General features: G+C 41.2%; 3 protein-coding genes across 4 annotated transcripts; 1 reads left to right on the top strand and 2 right to left on the bottom strand.

Moving 5' to 3' along the window:
• Positions 1-1,433: 1,433 nt before the first annotated feature.
• Positions 1,434-12,725, top strand: smc4 (structural maintenance of chromosomes 4). 2 transcript variants are annotated; one of them, XM_072464117.1, is made up of 23 exons: positions 1,434-1,580; positions 2,417-2,607; positions 2,849-3,040; positions 3,773-3,949; positions 5,293-5,457; positions 5,589-5,716; positions 5,804-5,944; positions 6,042-6,192; positions 7,191-7,355; positions 7,435-7,668; positions 7,747-7,932; positions 8,038-8,199; positions 8,265-8,490; positions 8,564-8,640; positions 9,170-9,322; positions 9,401-9,527; positions 9,659-9,848; positions 10,728-10,872; positions 11,001-11,174; positions 11,622-11,804; positions 11,897-12,129; positions 12,200-12,383; positions 12,479-12,725. In XM_072464117.1, the coding sequence occupies exons 1-23, from the start codon at positions 1,436-1,438 to the stop codon at positions 12,629-12,631; spliced, it is 3,882 nt and encodes a 1,293-aa protein (XP_072320218.1). In that variant the 5' UTR covers positions 1,434-1,435; the 3' UTR covers positions 12,632-12,725. The 2 variants fall into 2 exon arrangements, with proteins under 2 accessions (XP_072320218.1, XP_072320217.1); XM_072464116.1 differs by lacking the exon at positions 1,434-1,580 and having other exon boundaries at positions 2,409-2,607.
• Positions 12,726-13,036: 311 nt separating this feature from the next.
• On the bottom strand, positions 13,037-16,413 carry trim59 (tripartite motif containing 59). The gene is made up of 5 exons (XM_072464115.1): positions 15,898-16,413; positions 14,681-14,998; positions 14,352-14,570; positions 14,064-14,273; positions 13,037-13,956 (listed from the first exon to the last, which is right to left on the bottom strand). Exons 1-5 carry the CDS (start codon positions 15,955-15,957, stop codon positions 13,390-13,392), a joined length of 1,374 nt encoding a protein of 457 aa, XP_072320216.1. The 5' UTR covers positions 15,958-16,413; the 3' UTR covers positions 13,037-13,389.
• Positions 16,414-16,804: 391 nt separating this feature from the next.
• On the bottom strand, positions 16,805-24,704 carry kpna4 (karyopherin alpha 4 (importin alpha 3)). The gene is made up of 17 exons (XM_072464114.1): positions 24,475-24,704; positions 23,434-23,478; positions 23,269-23,358; positions 22,949-22,978; positions 22,809-22,861; positions 21,478-21,573; positions 21,313-21,398; positions 20,987-21,073; positions 20,737-20,906; positions 20,602-20,646; positions 20,371-20,502; positions 20,159-20,287; positions 19,588-19,692; positions 19,443-19,514; positions 19,197-19,359; positions 19,026-19,120; positions 16,805-18,947 (listed from the first exon to the last, which is right to left on the bottom strand). Exons 1-17 carry the CDS (start codon positions 24,541-24,543, stop codon positions 18,852-18,854), a joined length of 1,563 nt encoding a protein of 520 aa, XP_072320215.1. The 5' UTR covers positions 24,544-24,704; the 3' UTR covers positions 16,805-18,851.
• Positions 24,705-25,102: the final 398 nt, after the last annotated feature.

Raw genomic sequence — 25,102 nt, 5'->3', positions numbered from 1 at the left:
CTTACAATACTTAAGTTTACATTTTGAAATGAATAGCATGTAGCCTGGCTAGCTGCTGCCTGATCGGTTCTCTCTTTCTTTGAATGATTTCCGGCAGCCTGATCTGTTGCGCTTGTAGGTGGGTCTCTCTACAGTAACTAGGCAACGACACAACACATGTAGCCCGATAAAATGTTAAATACTTAAACTTTGTAAATATATTTTCCTCTTTAATTGTTGCTTTTAGTGGTTTCGTGTTTATGCATTCCCTTTCTGCGCATGTTGCGTGGAAGCTACAAGGGCTTGGCTTCGTTCCCTCTTTTAAATTTTTTTCCGCTTGGCCTTTGAACGTACCACAGCGCTTTGCGTCAGTTTGTAACGAATTTGGTTTGACGGCAGAGTTTAGGCGCCATTTACAAGTAAATCTTTTTGAGCCATCCCTGTTCGAATCAAAGCGTTGGTTAACGCTCCAAAAAGAAAGGAGAAGAACATTTTTGAGCCGGAGCGTTTGACGGAATAACGCCGTTGAATATTGTGGATTATTGTCATTCGCATTTGGAACAACTGGTTTTCTTCTCGGGATTTGCACCAAACGAGTTCGGAAAACCCTGTGGTCATTGTAGAAGGTACTTACAATTATTTAGTGGACGATCTGGACTTCGTTTTATAACTTATTTGGCAGAGTTATATTTTACACGACTAGTTGTGATATGATTTCAGCGATAACATCGCGAAAAGCGCCAACTTTGATGTTTTGTTGACAACAAAGAGTGTATTCAGTACAAAGATAACCTCTTACTGTACTCTGACTGTAACGCAGTGGACCTGAAGCTACAAAAAGTGCTCTCTTAGTCATTTTTATAATGTGTTATTATCGAACCCCTTCTTTACAGAATGAACATTTGAAATATCGACTGTATTTTATTTGCTGAACAAAGTAATATTTTACGATTTTTTCAAAACTATCATACCCTAAACCTCTGGGTTCATTTTTTTGTATGTATCAAAATCCCTAACATTGTATAATTTGTGATCCAGACTTAACTGTAGTTCTGATCAAAATTAAGTTGAAAATTATTTGGCCGCGTCACGACGTCAGTCCAAACCCGGGGCACAGAGCAAGAGCCCGCTGCAGACGGGACCAGAGCCTGGGACACACCAGATCACTCAGGGAGCCTACGTCTTTCATTAGTTTTAAACGCAATTAAATACAAACATACGCTTTTAATTGTATATAACATCGGTGTAAACCACAAATATGCACTCCGTGACATAAAAGTGACAAAAACAGTTGAGGTTAGTGTGTAAATCTGCACAGTCACACATTAAACCCATTTGTTGTTGTTTCTGGACTACGGGCTCATCCAATGCAACTCACAAGTGAACTTTATGAGCCCTGACGCGCTCACGGATGCAACTCTCTCCCCTTCTTACTCGTCAGATTTAAACACACATAATGCCGTCTAAAACCACGAAAGGCTCCACCGCCTCGGCCAAGCCCAGAGGGAAAGGGTCGCAGCCCCGGGATGACTCCGAGGACGAGCTGGATGTGCCTCCACAGACCAGCGCCAATGGCCAAGAGGAGGCACCGCCGACAACTGGCAAGTAACACGCTCATGATGCTCGGCTCCGGGCTGCTTCTCGCTCTGGAGCTCTTTCCTTGCACATTGACACGGCTTGAGTGGACTGGATTGCTCTTAAACGTTATAGTAAGTCCCCTGACTCAGCCTAATGTTTATTTCTGCCATAATCTAGCGTTGTATGCATGAGCTTATTTTATATGGACTATCTCTGGTAACTATTATACGGTAAATATGTACATGGCATGGTGTATTTGGGAATACTTTACTCACTTGTTGCCACTGGTAGTTTTTGTCATTGTGTTCAGAAACCCAAACGCTGTAATGAAGAAGTGCTTTAGTTCTGATCTGGGAGTGCTAAGTTTGCATAATTATACACTAGTGACTGTGAGCACAACAGAAGCTTGCACTGGGGTTTGGGACAGTTCGACAGCCGAGTGTTTGTGTGCCACGTTATGAGTCTCCAAAAGTTTCCTCTGGTTGCTTTTGGAGTGCTTCACAGGTGAAATAATAATGTCTTATTTGTCCGCGAGGCAAATAAGTGATGGAAGTGGCGCATCTACGTGTCTTTTTGTTTTGGTGGGGGGAAGTGTCGGGACGGGACGCACGCAGGGGCTCACGGGCGGACCGCGTTTATCTCTCGGACCCCTGTTCTTTTTTTCTTTTCTTTTTTTTCCCTCAGACTAAACTTATTCTCATAAACTCAGGGGTCCCGTACGAGTGGCGTTGTCCCGTCCCGAGTCGGTGCCCGGTGTTTGTTGTGTTTGTGTCCCCCTCCCCCCGCGCGGCTCTCGCCCCTCCACCTGAAAGTGACGGCTGAAATTGTGCTCGTGCTCGTGTGTGTGTGTGTGTCACAGAGGCGTCGCGGGGAGAGCCGGGAGAGGCCCCTGACAGTCGGAGTTTGGAGGAGATCCTCGGCAGCATCCCTCCACCCCCGCCCCCAGCAATGACCAATGAACCCGGCGCTCCTCGACTCATGATCACGCACTTGGTCAACCGCAACTTCAAGTCGTACGCGGGCGAGCAGATACTGGGCCCGTTTCACAAGGTACTGACCGCATCCCAGACACACTCGCACTGCCCATTGTGCTCACCAGTTCGAGTTTAGGACAGATAAGGTCATGCATTGCACAGTGGGGATGAACACGTGTTAGTTAGTGTTCATGTGGGATTTGTTTAGTGGGTGATTGTCTTCTAAATGATGTGAAATGATGTACTGCTTTTTGTGTGATTTCAGCAGTGTTTTGTTGTACTACTTGTATCTACTTTGTCTTATTTTTTTTCCTCAGCGTTTTTCCTGCATCATTGGCCCAAATGGGAGTGGCAAGTCCAATGTGATAGACTCCATGCTCTTTGTGTTCGGATATAGAGCTCAAAAGATCCGATCCAAAAAGATGTCTGTGCTGATTCACAGCTCTGACAAACACAGGGATGTCCAGAGCTGCACGGTGGAGGTGCACTTCCAAAAGATTATTGACAAGGTATATGGAAAACAATGCACTCAATGGCACTTTGTTTTGGGGCTTTGACCAACTTTAAAAGGTCGGTTTAGTTATGACAGAAGATTGTTCTTTAATTTCACAAAATTTTAAATATATTTTTCTAAATATATATTTTTTTAATTACACTTATGCTTGTTTGATACAAACATATTTTTACAAACCGCCTGGTTGAGTCTACTTTAAAATAAAATATAGACTTTTTAAACAATTTTGTTTTAATCTGTTATGTCTGTAATATACTGGGAGTATTAAGTACTAAGTATTAAAATAAAATAAAAATTACATTTGCATCAGATGGGCAAATACTGTGTAAAAGAAAAGTAGTTTACCAAGTTTAGTATTTGTTTTTTTAGCAGTGTGTGTGGATGAGTGTGTGTGTGTGTGGATGTGGATGAGTGACTGCAGTTAATGTCTGTTTGAAATCCTTTAATTCCATCCATCCATTTTCTACCGCTTGAAAATGGATGAATCCTTTAATTCATTATTTTTAAAAGTTCAGATTCAGTTTATCATTACACATAAGTCATACTAGTGGTATGAATTCATTTATATAATATAAGTTGAGCTGCTAATATTCCGTTTTTTTAATGAAAAATAAAATATAATCCTTGGTGTGTATTGAAATGAAGAATGTATTTTAATTTGTGTGAACCGTTGAGTTTCATATGAAGTGTTGTGCTCTGTCCTCTGCCCCTCCCCCCTCTGAGCCAGGAAGGAGATGACTACGAAGTCATCCCCAACAGCAAGTTCTATGTTTCCAGGACTGCCAACAAAGATAATTCTTCCTCCTATTACATAAATGGGAAAAAAGCAACATTTAAAGATGTGGGCGCTTTACTTCGAAGTCATGGTATTGACCTAGACCACAACAGGTTTTTGATCTTACAGGTAATTGTTAACACACATTTTTATTATTTTTTTCATCACTATACTTGTGACCGCTTGGACATCTTGTTTTATGTTTGTATTTAACTTTTTTTGTGACTGAAAAGGATGTGCCCTTTGCCAGCCCTTAGACTGCTATAGCAGCGCATCATGGTTTGAAACATTGTAGAAAGGTTCAAACCATTATTTGCTGCTTTAGAATTTTAAGGAAAATCTTTTGGTGCTTTAAAGTGTGTGGGAGAGATCATTTTTAGAATTTTATGTCGTTTTCCCTCTTTCGTTAAAGTTCCTGCCACGCTGTAGCAGCACGTAAATATTGGTGTGCAAAAGTAAGACCCCAATATTGGCATTGCTGCTCCAGTGTGGCCGGATCAAACAACATTCATTATCATTCAAGCCATTTTGAACTGCCATTATTTTCTTACAATGGTTATTTTTATAAAAAAAAAAATTCCCTCCCTCGTATAAAAAAACAACAACATTATTTTGCCAAAGAGCTGTGGAGAAGACGTCCACTTTTCATTGTGTTATTGTGGCTATTTTGTGTATTACATGTGTCCGGCTGGAGTTCATGCAAAATGTCACTGTCCAAACTCAAACCCGTCTTATCTGTGCTCCGGTCTGCAACAGTCTGGGGTCTGGAGCTTGTAGACGGGGGTCTTGAATTTAAATCAAGATTGAGATTCCGTCATTTCCAAATTGTCAACGCTCTTTTTTTATTTTTTTAATCGAGAAGCCTAAAGCCAAATCTCTGTCGGCAAAAGTGTGGTTTGGAGCAGAGTTCAGACATTTTAAAATAGTTTTAACCCGGTTCTTGTTGTTCTTGTTTTATTATATGAGCAAAATTTCTGTATTGATCAAAACATGGAAAGTAAATTAATATAAAATTGGTGACATTGTTCTGTGGCTCCGCTGTAATTGTAGACTTCTGCTGTAGGCAGTTTATTTAATTTAGAACATTTAGCATTCTACCTTTACCAATTTTTAATGTCTGTCTTCTTTAATTATGATTTATTTTATTTGCTATTCATATCAACCCCCACTCTTCCCATGTACCGTATTTCCCGGACTATAAGTCGCACCAAAAAATGCATAATAGAGAATAAAAAAACATATATAAGTTGCACTGGAGTATGAAATGCGGTTGCCAGTGTGAAAATAACAAATAAAATCACATAAGTCGCTCCGGAGTATAAGTATATAAGTGTAAATTTAAGTATGAGTCGCACCCCGGCCAAAACTATGAAAAAAGTTGCAACTTATAGTCCGGAAAATACAGTATTTTATAGATGTATGTTTGATGTCATTTCCCCCCATTGACTGCACTGTGTTTGCGCCGGTCTCAGGGTGAGGTGGAGCAGATCGCCATGATGAAGCCTAAAGGACAGACGGAGCACGATGAGGGAATGCTCGAGTACCTGGAAGACATTATTGGCTCTTGTCGACTGAAAGAGCCCATCCAAGTCTTGTCCCGTCGGATTGAACTGTTGAATGAGCAGAGGGGAGAGAAGGTACCTACTGTTGTTCCTTTTTTATGTCATATTTAAAATGACCCTGTAGCGATATTAAAAAAAAAAAAAAAAAGGACAGGCAGAGTTGTTTCTTATTATTTTTGAAAGGTACTATTTCCAATGCGTTTTAGCTTAATCGAGTGAAGCTGGTGGAAAAGGAGAAGAACGCTCTGGAAGGGGAAAAGAACAAGGCAGTGGAGTTCCTTACTTTGGAGAATGACATATTCAAACTCAAGAGCCAGCTTTGCCAATACAACGTGTGAGTATTTATTTTGCGCTGTTAACGTTTTACCTTTTTTTTTTTTGGTGTGTCATTTGTTTCATATTTTTGTATGTATTTATTTAGAAATGACTTGCAAAAGCGCATGGTGGATAAAGAGCAAGAAAAATTAAAGATTCAAGAGGATACAAAGGAGCTTACAGAAAAGAACGCCAAGATATCACAAGAGATGGAGAAAATGAATCAAGAGCTTAAGAACGCTGAAAAGTTTGTATATTTAATTTTTTTTCCATCAATCTTAATTTTGTAACTATTTCAAGCTTCATTGAAATGGATTTGGTAACACCTATTTTATTTTTTTTAGAAAACGAAATAAGCTTGACAAGTACATTGAGGCTCAAAAGGAGAAGTTCACCCAGCTGGACCTTCAGGATGTGGAAGTTCGTGAAAAAATTAAACACTCCAAAAGTAAGAACAAGAAGCTACAGAAGCAGTTGGAGAAGGACACAGAAAAGGTTTGTTGTTTAGTAACCGGAGTCTGTCTTTTGAGGTGAAGAGGCAACAATGTGTTTGTTATTGAACCAGGAAAGTGCCACCAATTGTGCTATGATTTCTTAAATGCATGTCAAATGTTTCAAAAAGGATTTGTAAATCCCTTCACAATTTTAATTTAACTTAATTTTTTTAAAGCTTTTTATGTGACTATAGAATTAATGTTACTAATTGGATGTATTTATTTTTTATTCTACCGGCTTTTTAACCCTAAGTAATGTTCCCTGAGTTGACTGGTAGGTTGATGTGGTTGAAGAGGCCACTAGGGGGCTGTGTAGTATCAGTAGTAACTGGTGTGTGGCTGCTCCAAGTCAATTCACTTCATATTCACCACTCTTCTCAAAAATGGTGGTTCTCTTGTAGCAGTAGATCAGTCACAAGTGGCTTACAAGGATCACTGTTTTGTTATGGGCTTATCAACTAAGCTTAGTTTTTTAAAATGTATTTTGATAATTGATATTATTTATTGAGACGGACAGTGCACATTATACAATAACCATAACTTTTGTACCAGGTTGTAGTTCAAGTGCTAGTTTCCACCTGTAGTCCCTGAGCAGGCTGATGTGGTTCCACAGACGTGAAGCAACACTCTGTGAATACAAATGTTTTGTCTATAGCTGTGACTCATTTAAAATAGCCAATGTGGCATTTAATCTATTAATTCTAATAGTGAAAGTTTTGTTTTATCAAAACATTTATCCAAAGTATTCTGAGAACTTTTTAATGTAGGAAACATACATAGGAAGAAATGTTTTCTATAATATTATTATTAGAAATTTAATTTATAATGCACTTATTAAGATTAATGCAAATCTCAAAGTGAATCTCAAAAACAACGCAACATACAGTATAAGATGCATTTGAGTCAATTGGATTTATATTTCAAATACTGATTAATTACTCAATCAGTTGACTCTAAACATATGAATCATTTATTATTGAATTTTAAACAATATTCCAGCTGGAGGAAGTGCGCAAGGTGCCAGCCAACAGTGAAAAGGCCATTTCTGAAGCAACTGCTCGTAAAGAGGAGCTAGAGAAGAAGAAGGTGAAAGAAGAGGACAAACTGAAAGCAGTGATGGAGAGTCTGAAAGAAGAAACAAGTGGTTTGCAACAAGACAAAGAGGTGTGTAACATGTCACACATTTGATCTTGGTTGACACATTTTACTTGTGTGTAACTGCCTCTCTCCATCTTTCTGACAGTCCAAAGAAAAGGAGTTGATGGAGCTCAATAAGGCAGTAAATGAGACTCGTTCTCGCATGGACCTGGCCCAGTCTGAGCTGGATATCTATCTGAGCCGTCACAACACTGCTGTGACCCATTTAAACACTGCCAAGCAAACCCTCCAGACCACCACTGACACACTGCGTGAGAGGCGTGTGGCTATCAAAGACCTGGAAGTGAAAATACCACAGAAAGAAGCTGCACTTAAAAAGGTTAGAACACAAACACACAGGCTTATGGACACTGATTCGGCGATGAAGGCTTGAGTTTCCCTTTATGTGATTGTCCAGGACGAGGTCGAGCTGGGGCAGTTAGTGAAGGCCGACAATGAGACCCGAGAGGTGGTCCGAGAAATGCGACAGAAATATGACGAGGCCAAAAGCTCCCTGTCCTCAAACCGAAGCCGCGGTAAAGTCCTAGATGCTCTTACGCAGCAAAAAAGGAGTGGAAAAATCCCCGGCATCTTGGGCAGACTGGTGAGAATAACCGCTGTGTTGCTTGTGGTTCTTGTGTGTCCTTTACTGGGGGTTATGGGTTAAAGCGTTTGCAAACGTGTGTGTTGAACATGCACGTGATTGCAGGGGGACCTCGGTGCCATTGAGGAGAAGTACGATGTGGCCATCTCATCCAGCTGTGGCGCTCTGGACAATATTGTTGTTGACACGATTGACACGGCTCAAAAATGTGTCACGTTTCTCAAGGAACAAAACATTGGAGTGGCTACTTTCATTGGCCTTGACAAGGTAATTATCATTAAGGCTTGTGATATTTTTGGGATATGTTAATGATGGCCTCTTCACTGTTCTAGATGAAAGTGTGGGAGAAGAACATGGCTCCTATCAGGACCCCAGAATCCTGCCCGAGGCTCTTTGACATGGTGCGGGTAAAAGACGAGACCGTGCGACCAGCTTTTTATTTTGCACTTCGGGACACATTAGTTGCTAACGACATGGAGCAAGCAACTCGAATGGCCTTCCAGAAAGAGAGGCGCTGGAGAGTGGTTACTCTGAAGGGACAAATCATTGAAATGGCTGGTAGGCTCCTGATTTAGTTTTTACATCAATGTAACACAAATATTCAAATATTAACAATTGCTCTGTGTCTCAGGCACGATGACCGGAGGAGGAAGAGTGATGAAGGGCCGAATGGGTTCTTCTATCAACACCGAGGTCTCTCAGGAAGAGGTTTGTTTCATTCATTCAAGTTTGTTTTACGTTTTATTGGACTAGTGTGAAATGGGGAAAGACAGTGTAGAGACATTCAGCAAATGGTCAAGGCTGGGAAACAAATGCCAAGGTGGCAACACTCACCTTAAAACAGTGGTTCTCAACCTTTGTCAGTCCCTCATAATAACAGTGATTCCCAAACACAAAAAAAAGACCCACAAAGTGATGTTTATTGTTATTGATTTTATTTTTACAGTATATACAGTATAGAGATAAATGAATTTGGTTGGCCAGCCTACAAGTGTGTCGAGCCTTATTTAAGACATACTTTTGGGGCCCCTGAAATCACCCTTAGGTTGAGAATCACTGCCTTAAACCACTGCACCTCCGACAAGCTTTGTCTATTGTCAACATTACTCCACTAAAATAAGTACATTGTTTTATTTAGCTAATTGACTGAACTGAACATCTGAATGTTGCATCACCAGCAGGTAATTCCACTTGTATCGATGGTAGATTTAAATGTATTTGTTAATTGTCCCCTCAGCTCAACCGAATGGAAAGCAAACTGAATGAGAAAGTGACAAAGCTCCAGGGCTATCAGGAGAAGAAGATGCAGCTGGAGGAGAACGTTCAGCGCTTTAGGCCAGAACTCAGAGAAATGAAGAACACCCTGGAGAAATATGCCAACAGTCTGACTGTAAGCCAAACATCGCCTTTCACCATTCATTGTCCTTTTGCTCACAGTTGAAAATAACACGCTTCATCCAACTCTCAGAGTCTCGCCGATCAGGAGACGCATCTAAAACTTCAGATTAAAGAACTGGAGGCGAATGTGGTGGCTGCTGCTCCTGACAAAACCAAACAAAAGCAGCTGGAGAAAAGCCTGGAGGCTTTCAAAAAAGGTATTGTCCCAAAGTAAAAGAGCAAATGTTTGGTCCCTTGGTGGAATTTAACAATACGTGAAGTTTGACAACTCTTGTTCATTCATTGTCCATACGCTGATGCATTTACCACACTTTCATTTGTGTTTCAGATTTTGAGACTGCATCCAGTAAAGCTGGAAAGGTAGATAATGAAGTAAAGCGGCTCCATAATTTGATATTGGAAATCAATAGCCACAAGCTGAAGGCTCAACAAGATAAACTTACCCAAGTCAACAATGAGCTGGATGAATGCTCCTCCATCATCACCAAAGCCCAAGTAGCAATCAAGACTGCTGATCGGTAAGTATTTGATCATATCCACGGAATATACAGCAACTAAATCGGAAAAAGGAAAAAACACTAGTTGATGCATTCCGCCGCTCTAGCCTTTATGAACGTATCATATTAAAGTTTACTGAGCAACATTTTGATCCAATTGAAAAAATACTGAGGCTTCAGTGTGGGACCAAAAAACGAGAAGAATGGAAATGGATGCTGTTTTGGGGCTGTAGGCTCCCGGGCCTTTCCAAGTCAGGACGATAAAACAGAAGGATTTAGAAGGGGTCTGAGAGAGGGGCACGAAGCCACAAACACCGGTGCGTGTGTGAGCTGGATGCTTAAATAGTGTGGCCCCCCGAAGGGACGTGAAAAGGGGTGTGGTCCTGCTCCCTAACTTAAGATGAGAAACTTCTCTTAATTTAAACCCCACATTACTCTAACTCGCATTGATCGCACATCCTCCTTGTTTGGAGGAGGTGGAGCTATTCATAAACGCATTGTCAAACCATTCTAATATTGGCTGTAGAGATAGAAAATCAAACTGTTACAATGTTCCAAGCAATCACAAACTTCTTTATTTAAAATTCAAGCACGTGTCTGAGTGTCCAGTTTCTCAACATGGCAACTCTAAATTGCCCCTAGTGAATGACTGTGAGAGTGAATGATCTGCGTGCCCCGCTTAAGGCCCTAAGTCTCTGGGAAAGGGGTCGCGGAGGACTGTAGGGAACAATCGGTCGAGGATGAATTTCAAATAATACACATTTGCGGACATCTTTGGTTTGATTTCTTGGCATGTGTGGATCCCTTGGTTAGTTCTTTCTGAAACGTTTATGTCAGTAGCACGTTTCAGAGCACGACATCTAACACATCACATTTGGCTCCATATTTTCTCTTTTGCAGTAATTTAAAAAAGTGCGAGGAAGGTGTGAGCCGTGTGCAGAAAGAACTGGAGGAGACCGCAAACTGTATGACGGAGCTGTCGGCGCAGCTCAAGAAACTAGAAGAAGAGGCTGGAGAAGTGATGAAGGACTGCCAGGAGGCTGAGGTACTCCACACTTTATCATGGTATTCTTAGCGAGCAGATTGAATTGAGGCTACATTTGGATGGAATTGGTGTATCTATTTTCACGTTGTAGCAGAATACAATTGGAAACGAGGTGTGTTGCTTTGCAGGCATCGCTCCCTGAGGTGCAGGAGCAGCACCAGGACATAGTGAAACAGATCAAGGCCTTACAGAAGCAGGAGCACGCACTGCAGGAGGAGTCTCTGAGCGTCCGCCTTCGCATCGAGCAGATCGAGACCAGCATCACCGAGCAAAAGAACAAGATCAAGCACTGGCAGAAAGAGGTGACGGACTCTGAGAACGCTTCACAACTTCAGTGTCGGTGCATTTTCAACAATTTACACCTGACCTGCTGCTTGTGGGCACAGCTGTTTTTCTCTGGCACAATAACCATAGAAAATAAGATTCATAATATACAGAGCCCAAGCAAGCAACATGAAAACCAACAATTAAGTAATCAATCATTTCATTTCTGTATAAAAAAAACGTAGCAGAAGTGGTCTCAGGTTCCATCATGGGCGTTTAGAATTCTGTCAATTAGACACGTTGGTTGACAGGATCCAGAGCTGACCAGTCAAATTCAAGCAACATTTGGCGGATTTGAAGTCAAAAGTGTCTACTATGTTGAACCTCTCTCCGCCAAGGAAATATTAAGAGCTCTTTGATTTATTTTACCTGTTCACATAATGAATTAGACTTGTTATTAAAGCTTTTCCATCCTCGATCTTTAGGCCTCCAAACTGTCTCTTCATTCAATTGAGGACAAAACAGCTGAGGAGCTTCGGACTTTTACTCCAGACGAACTAGAACAAATTTCAAAACCAAATGATATCATCAACAAAATGGCCACGTTGGAAACTCGGTGTGCTCAGATGAAACCAAATCTGGGGGCCATTGCAGAGTACAAGAAGAAGGTATTCACAAATGTTAAAACATCCTAACAAATACACACATTTCAGGTTCTTTTTGTTGTTGATAAATTGCTAATAATTTATGTTTGTCGCAGGAGGAACTGTACCTACAGCGTGTGGCCCAGCTCGACGAAATCACAGGAGAGAGGGACAACTTCAAACGTGGCTACGAGGATTTGCGCAAACGGCGTCTCAATGAGTTTATGACCGGATTCAACATGATCACGAACAAGCTCAAGGAAAACTACCAAATGCTCACACTAGGGGGCGACGCAGAGCTGGAGCTAGTTGACAGTTTGGACCCATTTTCTGAGGGAATCATGTTTAGGTACGTTTACTTTATTTGTTTGTTTTTTTCTTTTAACATGTACATCTTGAATATTGTGATCTTGTTTTAGCGTCCGGCCACCAAAGAAGAGTTGGAAAAAAATCTTTAACTTGTCCGGAGGAGAGAAGACGTTGAGCTCGCTGGCGTTGGTGTTTGCTCTTCACCACTACAAGCCCACTCCACTTTACTTCATGGATGAGATTGATGCCGCTCTGGATTTCAAAAACGTCTCCATTGTGGCCTGCTACATTTATGTAAGTTTTGGTGCCATATCGGCCATCGTGTGGTGTGGTTTATTAGACTATAATCAAAACCGAAATTTAACCATAATTTCCCTGCTTGTCTTCAGGAACAAACCAAGAATGCCCAGTTTATTATCATCTCCCTGAGGAACAACATGTTTGAGATTGCAGACCGTCTCATTGGCATTTACAAAACCCACAACACCACCAAGAGTGTGGCCATCAACCCCAAGACTATTATGTTCAAAGAAGTCGCATAAAACACACGCCTTTTCCTTTGTGCTGTACATATTTTCTTTCCTTTTATGAAAATGCTGCTATTTCTTGTTACTCAAATAAAATCTTTCTAAACTTTACTCTTATTTGACGCCAGTTATTATTTTCATACTTTTCACAAATAACTTCATTTCAGATTGTTTTGAAAATAAATGTTGAAGGTAATAAATCCCACAATCTCTTCTAGCTCAGTGATTGTAGACCAACCACCTAATACTTTAATAAAAGACAATTTTAAGGAACTAGAAAAGTTTTTTAAAGCGAACTACAGTCACACGTCTTGACACTGTTAACAAGGAGCTTGTTGAAGTGTCAAATGAAAATATACTGAATATTCATACTTCATGCATCTTTGTCACAACATTCTTTAAATGAACCAGAAAATACCACACGATTAAACAGGTCAACTTTATTTAATGTAATTGACTCATTTTAAAATACACACGGGATTAAAATGACATTTTAGTTCATGTTTAATACACTTAAATAGTAACTTAATTCTAGTCTGACCCAATGACTGGCATGTCACAGGTCTGACCATTTGAATAAAGTGACAAGAAAAAATGTTCACACATACTTCAGCTATTACACTACGACAGTTGTGGAGCCTGACGTACCGTGTTACTTTCACACCAATAATAATATATAATAGCATGTAAAAAATAATATGGGTTAGGATTCTGTACCTGATCCATTTAATACAGTAAAAGACAGAACGGATTACTTGTTTGATAATTAAACACTATTCATGCCAATCTGTTAACGACTTTAAAAACGGTGAAAGCTTTTGGAAAGTCTGTTTTCCCATTGTGACGAGGCGACACTTGTGCACATAAGTGACCAGTAACTCTGCTGCGCTCCAGCCTGAGGCCACGACTTCACTGCTAACACTGTTGACCACCTCACCAATACTGGGCAGCAGAGAGAACCCAAAGCTCCCACCTTCAGGGTAAACCCCCACGGCCATGAGAAGCAGTCCTACAAGCAGAGCGCAAACCAACAGGGGCCCGGGACAAAGGCGCAGGAGCCTGGACGAAGGGTGACTACGGGCTGCCTGCGAACATCGTGTGCAGCATGTCACTTTGGGAACGGGGGCCTGATCCAAACTGCGGAGTGTGACGGCGGGCCAGTGCGTGTTCAGGTAGTCTGCGGCTCGAGGGCCCACGGAGAGGCTCAACGCGGAGGGCAGGGGTTTTTCAACAAACTCCTCCACTCGCCCTCGAAATAAATGAACTTTGTCCAAGAAAATCAGGGCCGAATCCTCATCCTCCATGTCCGAGCCCAAGGACACCAGATCAAGCTGCTCCTCCTGCTCCCATCACAAATGAAATCAACCACATAATTACAAAGCCTGCGATAAATGACTTAAGACTATTACATAATTTTATATCCAGCAAATGTTTGAAATGTACACACCTGCAGCTCCTTCACTCTGTAGATCAGTGGGTCATACGCATGTGCCACTTCTGCACAGGCTTTGTCAAGAGCATCCAAATATGCCTGTTTTTTCTTGACCAGTGACGCATCCAGATATCGGAAGAACTGAAGAACTTGCTTTCTATCCTGCTGCAACTCACGGTCGCAGTCCTCCTTTTCCTGCTCTAGTTGCTTCGCCAGTTCACAAACCTGTCCAAAAAACAGGCTTCACTACACATTCCATATGTCACATTCAACATTGACAAATAAAAAAAAACGACTTCTTACTTGTGTCCATTTTTGCTCAGAGAGTTTGGCCAGCAGTTGTGGGGTCTGCTTCTCTCTGACGTAAGCAGCCTGGAGGTCATCTATGGGGTGTCCCTGGTGCTGCCCAATAGTCAGACACAAGCCGCAGATGAGCTGCCGGTCCAGGACACAATACATGTTCAGCGGCTGCTGTTGGTGCTCCTTACAAAGAGGCCCGCGAGGATGACCATCTCTCTGGTACTATCAACGAAAACAGAATAGTTAGACAGGAGCTACTTCCCCCCGAGGCTCAAACCGTTTCAAGCTGAATAAAGAGACTGAGTATACGGGGCAAATAGATTCTTCCCTACTTTCTCGATTATTGCCTTCAGTGACACGTTGCAGGGCAGAGCGTCTGTGCCTGTGGGGGGCAGCTCCGCCACATCGCGACAGTTGGGGCATTTGAGGGGCATGCGGAGTGGGCGCCAGAGGGAGTAGTTGCTAGACACCTGGAGCACGCTGTCCAGGCACGTTTTGCAGAAGGTGTGTGAGCAAGGCAGGACTCTGGGGTCGGAGAACAGGGAGTAGCACACAGAGCATGTCAGGTCCTCCTCCAGGCACTCCATCCCAAGAGTCCACACGGGCCTGGAGAAAGATGATCTGGCCCCGTGCACTGGATGAAAAGTGACCTGTTCAGCAAAATACACCAATTTGCTTTAAAATCTGGTTGACTTCATACAAAAAAAAGACAAAACTCTGCAGTTCAAAGGAGACACATTATGCTTTTATTGAGGTACTTAGTATTGATTTTACTTTGTTCTTTGTACCTAAACAGGTCCATTGAGCAAGCAGTGGATTGTAGCCTTTATTCTTGAAATGTGGCTACATGACATTTTTTTTTATCCTTACAAACATCATTCGGAGTCCTACTTTTTCAAATAATCACAACTAGGTACAGGGATGTGGGCGGAGATAGGGGTTAGATGGAAATGGGGCATTTCTGAGCACTGGAGCCTCAGTTGCAGGACAATCAATGATTACTCAAACTTACATTAATCAAAAATGCAACTTTGAGTACACCAATTATGAGGAAACCCCACTGAAACCATGATTAAAAGTTCATAAAAGTTGGTTTGGCTTAATATGTCTCCTTTATGTCAAGTAAAAGTAAGTGCTGCACGGGCGTCTCTTGTTACAAGGTCGTGTCTTGACAGTTTAGTCTCCTGTACGTAAATGGGTGAAAACAAAGCATACACCCATGGCAGTCATACATGTCAGTGTTTATGGCAGTGCTTTTTTTTTCTGCACAAGTTTACTAAATTATTAAGCGAGTGCCACTGGCATCTTGTTGCAGCAGCAGTAGCTCGATACTTTAGGATCATAAGGATAGAACATTTATCCTTTGAATGTCAAATTAAACAAGTTATTACACAAGGGAAGTGAAGAAGGTTGGCATTTAAGCCGGCACCTCTAGGAGTCATATTTTTGGCAGAAAGGCATGTAAAATATGTAAGCTGTGTTGCCAAACACGTGCCTTAAAACGTTTAGTTGTTGGGAAAAGTACATTGGCGACATTGCAAAAACTCACCGTCTTGTACGAAGCGCGTCTGTCCACACTACGGCCGAAACCGACAAAGCTCCATTTCATTTCCTGTTATGTTCGTGCTGCGTTCAAGTGCTACTAGAAATATATGTTGTGAATGTTTTTATGCCAACTGTACAAATACTGGACGGGTGTTCCATTGCCCGTTTTTGACGGAACGTGCGAGGATTAAACTAATATAAAAGCCTCCGAGAGGTTTGTAGCCGTCCAGATAAAAAACATTTGCGGTGTTTTAATACTTTTAGCTCTACGTCGTCTGCGCATGTGCAAAGGTGGCCAATCGTGGGGCACTTGTCGTTTGAAAACAAACTTCATGAGAGCAGCGTACACATTATACAGCCTTGGACATACAGTACAGACAAGGTTAGCAGAGACTGTAAACACATGTCATGTCACTAAGAAGTATGTAAACTCAAACACATGGTTATACACAGACCGTCATCTCGATTCTGGAGCCCAGAAACTAGACTTCCTGTCTCTGCGAACACTAACATTGTTATTGATCGTCATCATGGTAATTTGTTATTGAAATAAATGAAAAATATATCTATTAAGCCCCAACCCCAACCCCTAACCTTAACCCCTACTTCGTTTGTATAAAACTAGTTTATACCATGGATCTGTATTAGCAAGAGTGTAGCTAACTCATTCCAAAACAAACTAGACTGTGAAATCTATAAGTTTAAAATGTTAAACCCGATAAAAATTCATTGGGGCAAAGTGGGAGTCGAACTCGGGACATGCCTCCGAGTCCTCGTCTCTAACCGCTGGGCCAACACATTTTGTAGAAAACTTGCTGCGAGGCAGAAAATGTCCAAATCAGGGTGACAGTCTGGGCAAAACAGTATGCAACTCAAACAACATTCACAACAGAGCACACGCACACACAAGCTCTCAATCAGGGTTTCACCTATTTATTTTTCTCAATGACAACCTAGTCTGAAGAACTTCATCTCCCAGAGAACTGTGGACAAACCACTTAAATTCTTCAGAAACTACAGCTTCGCAAACAAGGAATGCAGCAAAATTAAAGAACCCTTTGCATAACACAAAGCTTGAACACAATCTGTAGAAGTTTACTACAGTTTAGAAAACAGGATAGTCATTTACAACTAGCTGGTAAATATTTTGCTTGGAGGGGGGAGGGAGAGGGGGTGTACAGCAAAGTTCTTCATGGGTTTATTGTTTAAGGAGAAACCATATAACTCCAGTCTTACATTTGAGGAACCGTTTAACATTAACATTGAGAATAGAAGTTCAGGTTCCCCTTTAGTATGAAAACAGCCATAGTCTAAACGGCTGCTCCTGAAATAAAGTAGTTATCACTAAAAGCATCAATCGTTAATGAAAAAACAAAGATTGTGGTTAAGTGATGCATACATTGTGGGCCATTGGCAGCTTGAATCTCTGATCCCAACCTGCACACCTTCAGGCCTTACTTGCAGTACATGTGCAAAATCACAGATTTAGCAAACTGGACACTGGATGAGGAACAAGGGAAGGGATCAACATGTCACATTAGGCACAGTTTACTTAAAATAAAGTTACACTGTATCCACAGCCTAAGGAAACTAATATAGCCTAAAAAATAAACTGTGCTATAGTTTAGTTCATGCAAAGGTTACGATTCACAATCCTACATTTAATGGCCCTTGTTCTCATCTCCCTTAGCGATAAGTCAAAACTATGGCAACATTACTGCAGAGCAGCAACTTCGCTGTAACTGAAGAAAAGTAAAGACATGTCACAAGGGAACAGATGTTTTGGTTACTATAGAGATGTCAACAGTGAGTTTCACAGCATCCAGCCCATGTCTGGAGAGTAGGTTAATTATGATGGTGTAATATAAATCTTTGTCAATCGTCTTTACAGAAGCAAAATAAAAGCTGAAAATAAAAGAATAATAAAAGGAATACACTGGAGGTAAAACAAAACCCCAAAAAGCCACCAAATGCATCTTGAAAAAATGCACTGCTGCTTACATCTGCCGATAGCACTGTCCAGTGTCATTAATACCAACTTAATTCAAAACAACAAAAATGACATTTCTTTTTCAATATCTAATAATCGTGTTATAATGGGCTTGAGGATTAGCCTCTCTTTTCCAAAGTAGAATTTTGTGTCCAAAACCTTTGCTAACCTCATTTAGCTTTGTTACTCTTCTCTTGTATTAGTTTCTTTCTTCTCTTTGCATGCGTTTTAGCATCCTTGCATACTCCCCAGTCATACACATAGCCAAGCGTACACCACTCATTTGTCCATATTCGTTCACGCAACTTGCGCAGCCGGACTCTTGGCCTGGCCCCCATGGGAAGAAGACTTCACCCGGTGAGGGCGTTTCGTTGGAGCAGATGAACCTGGCTCCTCAGCATTGAGTCCAGACATTCGTACACAATGGGTCCATTCACACACGTGTCTGATAGCGTGGCCGATTGGGGGAAGGGCTCATTTAAGCCCTATTTAGTCGGAGGACCGCAGAATTGTGAATTGTTCATGGTTCAGCTCATTTTCATCTCTGCTTTTTCTTGTACTGATATTTAAAGAACTCTTGATTTCTATAGTTGAAAGTTCACGATTCTCACAGGAAGGAGTTTCTCATTTCATTTGACGTAGATTTCCAGTGACGGCTGCTCCAATAACAGACGTTATGTCAGCATGACTCTCAACGCATTCAATGTAGACGTTTTGCATTTTTGCAACATGTAGCCACTCATTCTCATTCGCACCCACTCGCCATCTCAAACTTCATTTGGGCCAGTTCCTCGGGAATGCCAAATGAAATCCATTCATTTTCCTGTCAAATAAGATGCAACCATAGATCCCACGAGCCAAGCACAATGGATCAAGTTTCTCACACTCTCGCTCTCTCTCGCTCTAATTTTTTATGTTGAACTGAGTGCTGCATCGTGAACAAAACTCCAGAATACCCCAGATGCCTTCTAGAACTGGAATCCCTGAGCAGGCACGTTGGCAGGGTTGAAGCCAAAGGTTCCACCTTGGATGGCTTCTGGAACACGACTGGCGTCGTCATCGATCTAAATGAAAAAAGGGGCATTTTAAATTTCTGCTAAATTCAAAACACCATTCAAGTAAAACAAATCAAAATAACTCACATCATCAGATGAGAAAAACTGGTCAATAATTTCATATGCCAATTTGTAGATGTCCTCATTTTCATGATTTTGCAGTGCTTCCACTTTCTGTAAACCTGTCAAAACAGAAAGAGAAGCTCAATTTCCACACCAAACATTAGTTTATAGAAACAAAACAAGAAGTTAATTTACCTCCACACTGCTCAATGAGACCAGCAATCGTGTCTGCCTCGTCATCAAACATTTTCAGAATATTGCTTAGCCCATCAAGGACCACCTGTACGACCTGGGCATCCTTCACAGTTAGCAGGTTGCAGAACGGTGGAATTACATCCATATCAATCAAGTGTTCCACCTATTGATGAACATGACAAACATGTGTTTTGGTTGGTTAGAACACTTTATAACATCTATAAGACTTAATAGTGGAGCACATACTTGATCTTTCCGTCCACTAATTGTCAGGTTGCTTATAGCCCAAGCCGCTTCTTTTTGAGTGCCAAAGTCGCCCTAGTAAAAAACACAGACCTTTTGTTTTAAACTCTTAAAGTTGACAGAAAATGTAAAAAGGACATAGACAAACCTTGTCAAGTAGTTGGATGATCATAGGAACGAGCTTGGCATCAATAACAGCCTGCACCTGCTGCTGGTTTCCAGCCGTTATGTTTGACAGGAACCACACTGCCTCCTAAAGGACAGAAGTATTAGTTTACAGCAAAGTGGACATTTAAACATATATATACACATTTGTCAAAGGTTTGTGGTGATTGGATCAGAACTTAGAAGACTATAAAATGTCATCTAAGACAGAGCCAGGGTGCTGTGGGAGGGGCATGGGTGAACTAGAGGCTCTAATCATCGCTTCTGTCAATAATGAAGCCTCATTTTTGCATGACAGAGCTCAGATGCACTCCTTTATCAGCAAAGACTTGTAGTCTTGGCACCCGTTTGACACCAACCACTTAAAACACATTCAGATTCTCATTCAAACATATCTAACTGTAGACCATCTATATCTTCAGCGTCCTCTTCTTTCTTCTTGCTAAATGTCCCTAAAATCTTAAGCTTTTCACACATCACTCAAGCACCAAGTCTCCAATTTCATCAAGTCCGGTGAACTTTCCTGAGAGAATGCCATTTGCAGAAAAAAATACCTTGTTGATCTTCTCTTTGGGGTGAGTGAGGAGGGCAGAAAAGTGACCGAGGGCTTGACAGTTGAGCACAACCTGGGTCTGTTCATCTGTTCCGGTCACGATGTTTCCCACAGCTCTGAGAGCAGCCGTCTGAAGGACACATATGTTGTTGCATCAAATGCAGAAGGAAAAACACCACCATAACTAAGCTCCAGTACAACAATTATCATTACCTGAACTTTGACTTCCTGATGACTGAGCAGTGGAACCAAAAGCGGAACAATGCCAGAGTCAATGACCATTTGGATCTGCTCATTGCCAGCATCAGTCAGGTACGACAAAGCCCATACAGTGTCAACCAGGATCTGAACAAAAAAAGGTTTATTTATACAATTTAGTTTACATGTATATCATGAACACGTTATGTGTGGATGCAAAGAAATTAAAATCAAAATGATACCCACACTGACATCCGAGTGGCGGATTAACCTGAACAGGGCAGGCAGAATCTGGAAGACAAAATAATACACTCTACTTTAAAACCAGCCTTGCCATGCAAGTTTGCAACAGAAATTATCATCTCAATTTGACAAACACACCTCTTGGATCGTTTCCATGGATGGCGGGGGGTCCTTGTGGCGACAGAGATTAACCATAACCCAAGTCACATTGCGAAGAAAGGTGATGGGAATGGAGGGACTTATGAAACCCAGCAGAGGCCTCACCACTCCCAAGTCGATGACATAGTCTCTGCACTGAGGGCCATCGCCTAAGAAAAGGGAGAACATGTTTCACTTTGACATGACGTGTAGTTTGTCTTGAACATCTTGCTCAAGATTGCCAACTTACCAATGATGTTGCCCAATGCCCACACTGCCTGTTCACACACATTCTGATGAGAAGATTCAAGTAGTCTCAGGAAGCGTGGGACAGCATCTTATTCAAGAAAAAAAAATCATTACATTTGCGCCATACAGAATCCCCTGTTGCATAGTATTCTGAAAAGAATATCATGCCTGCTAAAGTGTTTTACTAAAATGTGACAGGTAAAGTGCCTAACGCTGTTACTATTGTCGTCCACAAACTGCAAGGCATTTGAAAAACAAGCCTCTGCAGAAGAGGCTGGTCTGCAGGGGTAAACAGTTGAAAGGTAAAGCAGAAACTGGTATACTTACTGGCTTGAACCACTGCTTGAGTTTGCTCTGAGGTTCCTGATGCTATATTTGTGAGGGCCCAGGCTGCCTCGAACTGAAGAGATGGGCTGAGTGGGAAAATTGTAGCAAGAGTTAACAGGCTATATAAATAGTTGATGGCAATAATAAATTGTTAATATGGCTTACTTGTCATCCCTGTCCAAGCACCGCACTAATATGGGAAGAATCCCAGACTTTAGCAGGTCATCAATGGGAGGGTTCCGATCACTGGACAGCAACTTCCTAAACGGCCATTTCAAACTTTGCTTCAGTGAAACCAAACAAACAAAACTTCAAGGTTTCCCAATATGATTCTATTGTACGGTCTGTGATAAGACCTGGCAACTAACAAAATCTGACCAAAATCTTTTCTGGATTTTGAACAATGAGCTTCATTCAAGTTCAATGTTCTTAGAAAATGCTTGTAACTTCCACTTTAAGATGCTGATAGAACTCTAAGATTCATGACAAGTCAAATTCCTTCTTAATTAAGTGTTGCGCCAAATTCAAGAACATAAAAATGAATATGCATTTGCTAAGAAACGCCCTTTAAACGTCCAAATATAGACTCCAAACATGTGACACTGAGATGGAACGAGGAGGAAAGAAAGTGAATGAGGAAGTCACACTTCTACAACTTCCTCAGCAGCGATTAAAAATGTACAAACGCAAGAGGAAGCACATTTAAGTCAAGAAATAAACCAGAGCTTTAATGGTTTTATCACAGGAGACGATGCATTGCAGAGACGAGTGCCTCTGGTCCTGAGGGGGGGACAGTTGAGTCTTGTGGCCAAACAGAGGCACTGGGGCTGGGACAGAAGCTAGGACGGCCAAGTAATTTTTTGCTTATGCTCTATATTGCATCTGATCATAAAGATTTTAGTAGTACTTTTACTGTATAATATAAAATAATTTGTAAATTTAAAACAACAAAGTAGGACAATTTAGAATGTTTGGTTGCAATACAAGTGATAAATCATTTATAACAGCAGAAGTTATGTGTGTCAGAGTGCTCCTGAATATTTGTAGTTGTTCTTACAATGAAAAAAAGCTTTATAAATGAGGCCCAAAGTTTGTGATGTACTGTAAATATCAGCACCTTACAAGGTGGGAGATGCATTGAAAAATGTACGTACCAATTTTGGTTTTGAAGATTGTAAACCTAGATTTTTCAAATTTTATATTTTCTATAAACACTGTAGGCAAATTGATTTGGACATCCGCATTTTTTTTAAATTAGTAATCGTTCGTACAGCCCTGACCTCGATTCATCTCAATTTTGTTGGATTGCCAGGATGTCATCTGAATATTGTAATTGGAATTAAATGTATTTTTTTCAATATTTACCACATATAGCAACTTCTGGACAATGTGAAGCACTATTTTAAAATTGATGTAATTTAGCACAAGTCAAACGAACATTTAATGTAAGACAGCGTATTGTGTTGTGCATACTTGAAACTGAATGAGTTACTGACCTGGCAGCCTGCACAGCACTCAGCTGGATACCCTGGTTATTGCTGTTGGCATTCTATAATTAAACATAAAATGTACATTAACAATCACTCTGTTCAAGAAGACATACTTGATAAGAATGAGGTGAAAAGAGCAAACTTACTTCCACTATTGCTTCAAGTGAGGTGTTTTGCTAAAATTAAAGACAATAAGACATTAAAAACTTTTGTCTGTTTATTCAAATGAGAGCATTTAGGACATAGTATGGACACACACATATTTCAATCAAATAAGTAAAATTAAAAGAGGGGGGGCTTAAACATGCTTACTGCTGTGAAGTATTATTCATAACAGCAAATTATAAACACAAACTGAATCATGCAGGCAGTCTTTAACAAGTGCTAGTTGTTGAATTATAAAATGAGTTTATTAGACCATTGGAAAATAGTTAACCTAAAAAGGATATGCAGAAATTAAACATACCGATCTGAAATCCCCATCAAGATCACAGTCCTCACACATATCTTCATGAGGTACATTTCTTCTTTTTAAAAGATGTTCATCTCGTTTGACCTGTTAGAATAAATAAGAATGATACATTAGCGATCATACTCCATCAAACAAACACAAAGTACAGAAAACCTTTACCTTTCGTAGTTCCACCACGACTTCAGTCCTCTGTCTTCTCATAGACTGTGGAGAACATGAAAGGTTGAGCACTTGCAGAGCAGAACGGTTTTTAAAATGCATATACATTAATTCTAAATGCAATTAGTTGCAGTTGTGATCTTATTTAATCAAACGCATTCTAGTGTTGCCTCGGTCCTGGACAGGTTTCTACGCGTAGGCAGGCACATTTGTTGCCTGGTGGCATTCATGAGCAGCTTGACAGACACCGGATACGTTCTTATATTTCAAATCACTTCAACTAAATAATTATAATATTGCCAGTGACCCAGAAAGGGGATGAATAACCCTCTGTGGAGACGGACAGCTTACACATCACGAAGCGTCCTTCTGTCCGAGGTGGAAGAGACCCCGGCGTGTTAAAACATATTTTGGCATTGCAAATAGCATGCATCCCATAATTTCGTCTTTGGGCCACAAAACCAAGTGTTTTACAAACTCTACGTGGTCGGCTTTTGTTTATTGGTGATAAAGACGGGGGATGGGTGACGTGCAACAAGCACCAAGCCCATGTTTAGCTTTCAGGAAGCTAACAGTTAGCCGTGCCCACACCTGTATCAAAACACCCATGTAACAGTGCAATCATGTCACAATCAGACACTTCTCTAATATAAATACTGATATAAAGACCATGGCAACAGACGAAAGTCTGACCCCGGTGGTTAACTTTAACGTCGAAGTGTTGCTAAATATTCTTGTTGGACGATCATCTTGACTGAAGTTAGCCCGTTTGGCCTGTTAGCACCGGAGCACAAAGCTAAGCTAACGGGACACGTCCGTAAGCGCGCTGTTAGCCGGTCTAACAGGCTTTACTAACCCAAGACTCACAAAACAATAATCCAAACAGAACACTCGGTCTTTAATATCCGTGGATAATACGTGAAGATGTTGGTTGAGACAATGAGGGCTTTTTGAGAAGTGGAAATTATAACGACGTCACAGTGAAAGCTGTCCGTGAGCAAAGCCTGCAGCGCAGTGAGGGACATCAAGGCCAAAAATTACCTCCAAATCTCGGCCCTTGTTCTTGAAGTTCTTCAGCCGCTGGTTGTCCAGTTTCTCGTTATCGGCCATATTCGCAGTCGTGTTTTTACAACGCTAATCGTAAAATGAGCAGATAAGTTGGCCCTTTCCCGTTCCCTTCCTCGGTCTTCGTTAGCGGACTATTTTCTGCCGCTGTGTCCGCAGTGCATACTGGGAATGCCGGGCGGGCGGGTGCAGCACGAGGAGGGGGGGGGGCTCGCGCTCACGTACACGTCATTGATAGTGTCGGTACACGTACAGGAAGGGTGGGATTCCCCGGCTCACGTTGGTCTCTGTCCGGGGGCTTCACTGCCACAGTTATTTTCTCTGTGTAGCTATTAGGACCACGGCACGTTTAATTGGTCAACAGCCTATTATAATAAAATGTATCTATTTTATTATAACATCAAGCATGACACTTTTGTGCTGTGCATGGTCTAGTAGTGGCCCCCAACCTTTTTCACCCACTGAACCCTATTACACGAGGATATGTTGACAACCCCAACATCCTTCTCTTACCTGAGATGCTACTGCCTTGTAATGAGAGAAAAAAGAAGAAATTAACACGCCATCCCTTCATTAAAATTCAAATAATCTAGTATGAACCTCT

This window comes from Eucyclogobius newberryi, unplaced genomic scaffold (genome assembly GCF_026437365.1).
Source record: "Eucyclogobius newberryi isolate DKJ021-1_F unplaced genomic scaffold, fEucNew1.0.hap1 SCAF_10, whole genome shotgun sequence".
Classification (NCBI taxonomy): domain Eukaryota; kingdom Metazoa; phylum Chordata; class Actinopteri; order Gobiiformes; family Gobiidae; genus Eucyclogobius; species Eucyclogobius newberryi.
This window is presented reverse-complemented; position numbering and strand designations above follow the sequence as displayed.

Excerpts from the sequence above, each read along its gene's own strand:
- trim59 (XM_072464115.1), bottom strand. The coding sequence starts at position 15,957 with ATGAAATGGAGCTTTGTCGGTTTCGGCCGTAGTGTGGACAGACGCGCT. Across the intron at positions 14,999-15,897 it reads GACGCGCTTCGTACAAGACG|GTCACTTTTCATCCAGTGCA; the intron begins GTGAGTTTTTGC and ends TTTGCTGAACAG. Across the intron at positions 14,274-14,351 it reads CTGAGCAAAAATGGACACAA|GTTTGTGAACTGGCGAAGCA; the intron begins GTAAGAAGTCGT and ends TTTTTTGGACAG.
- kpna4 (XM_072464114.1), bottom strand. The coding sequence starts at position 24,543 with ATGGCCGATAACGAGAAACTGGACAACCAGCGGCTGAAGAACTTCAAG. Across the intron at positions 22,862-22,948 it reads CACTTGAAGCAATAGTGGAA|AATGCCAACAGCAATAACCA; the intron begins GTAAGTTTGCTC and ends GTTTAATTATAG. Across the intron at positions 18,948-19,025 it reads AGTTTTTCTCATCTGATGAT|ATCGATGACGACGCCAGTCG; the intron begins GTGAGTTATTTT and ends TTTTTCATTTAG.
- smc4 (XM_072464117.1), top strand. The coding sequence starts at position 1,436 with ATGCCGTCTAAAACCACGAAAGGCTCCACCGCCTCGGCCAAGCCCAGA. Across the intron at positions 1,581-2,416 it reads GGAGGCACCGCCGACAACTG|AGGCGTCGCGGGGAGAGCCG; the intron begins GCAAGTAACACG and ends TGTGTGTCACAG. Across the intron at positions 6,193-7,190 it reads TGGAGAAGGACACAGAAAAG|CTGGAGGAAGTGCGCAAGGT; the intron begins GTTTGTTGTTTA and ends ACAATATTCCAG.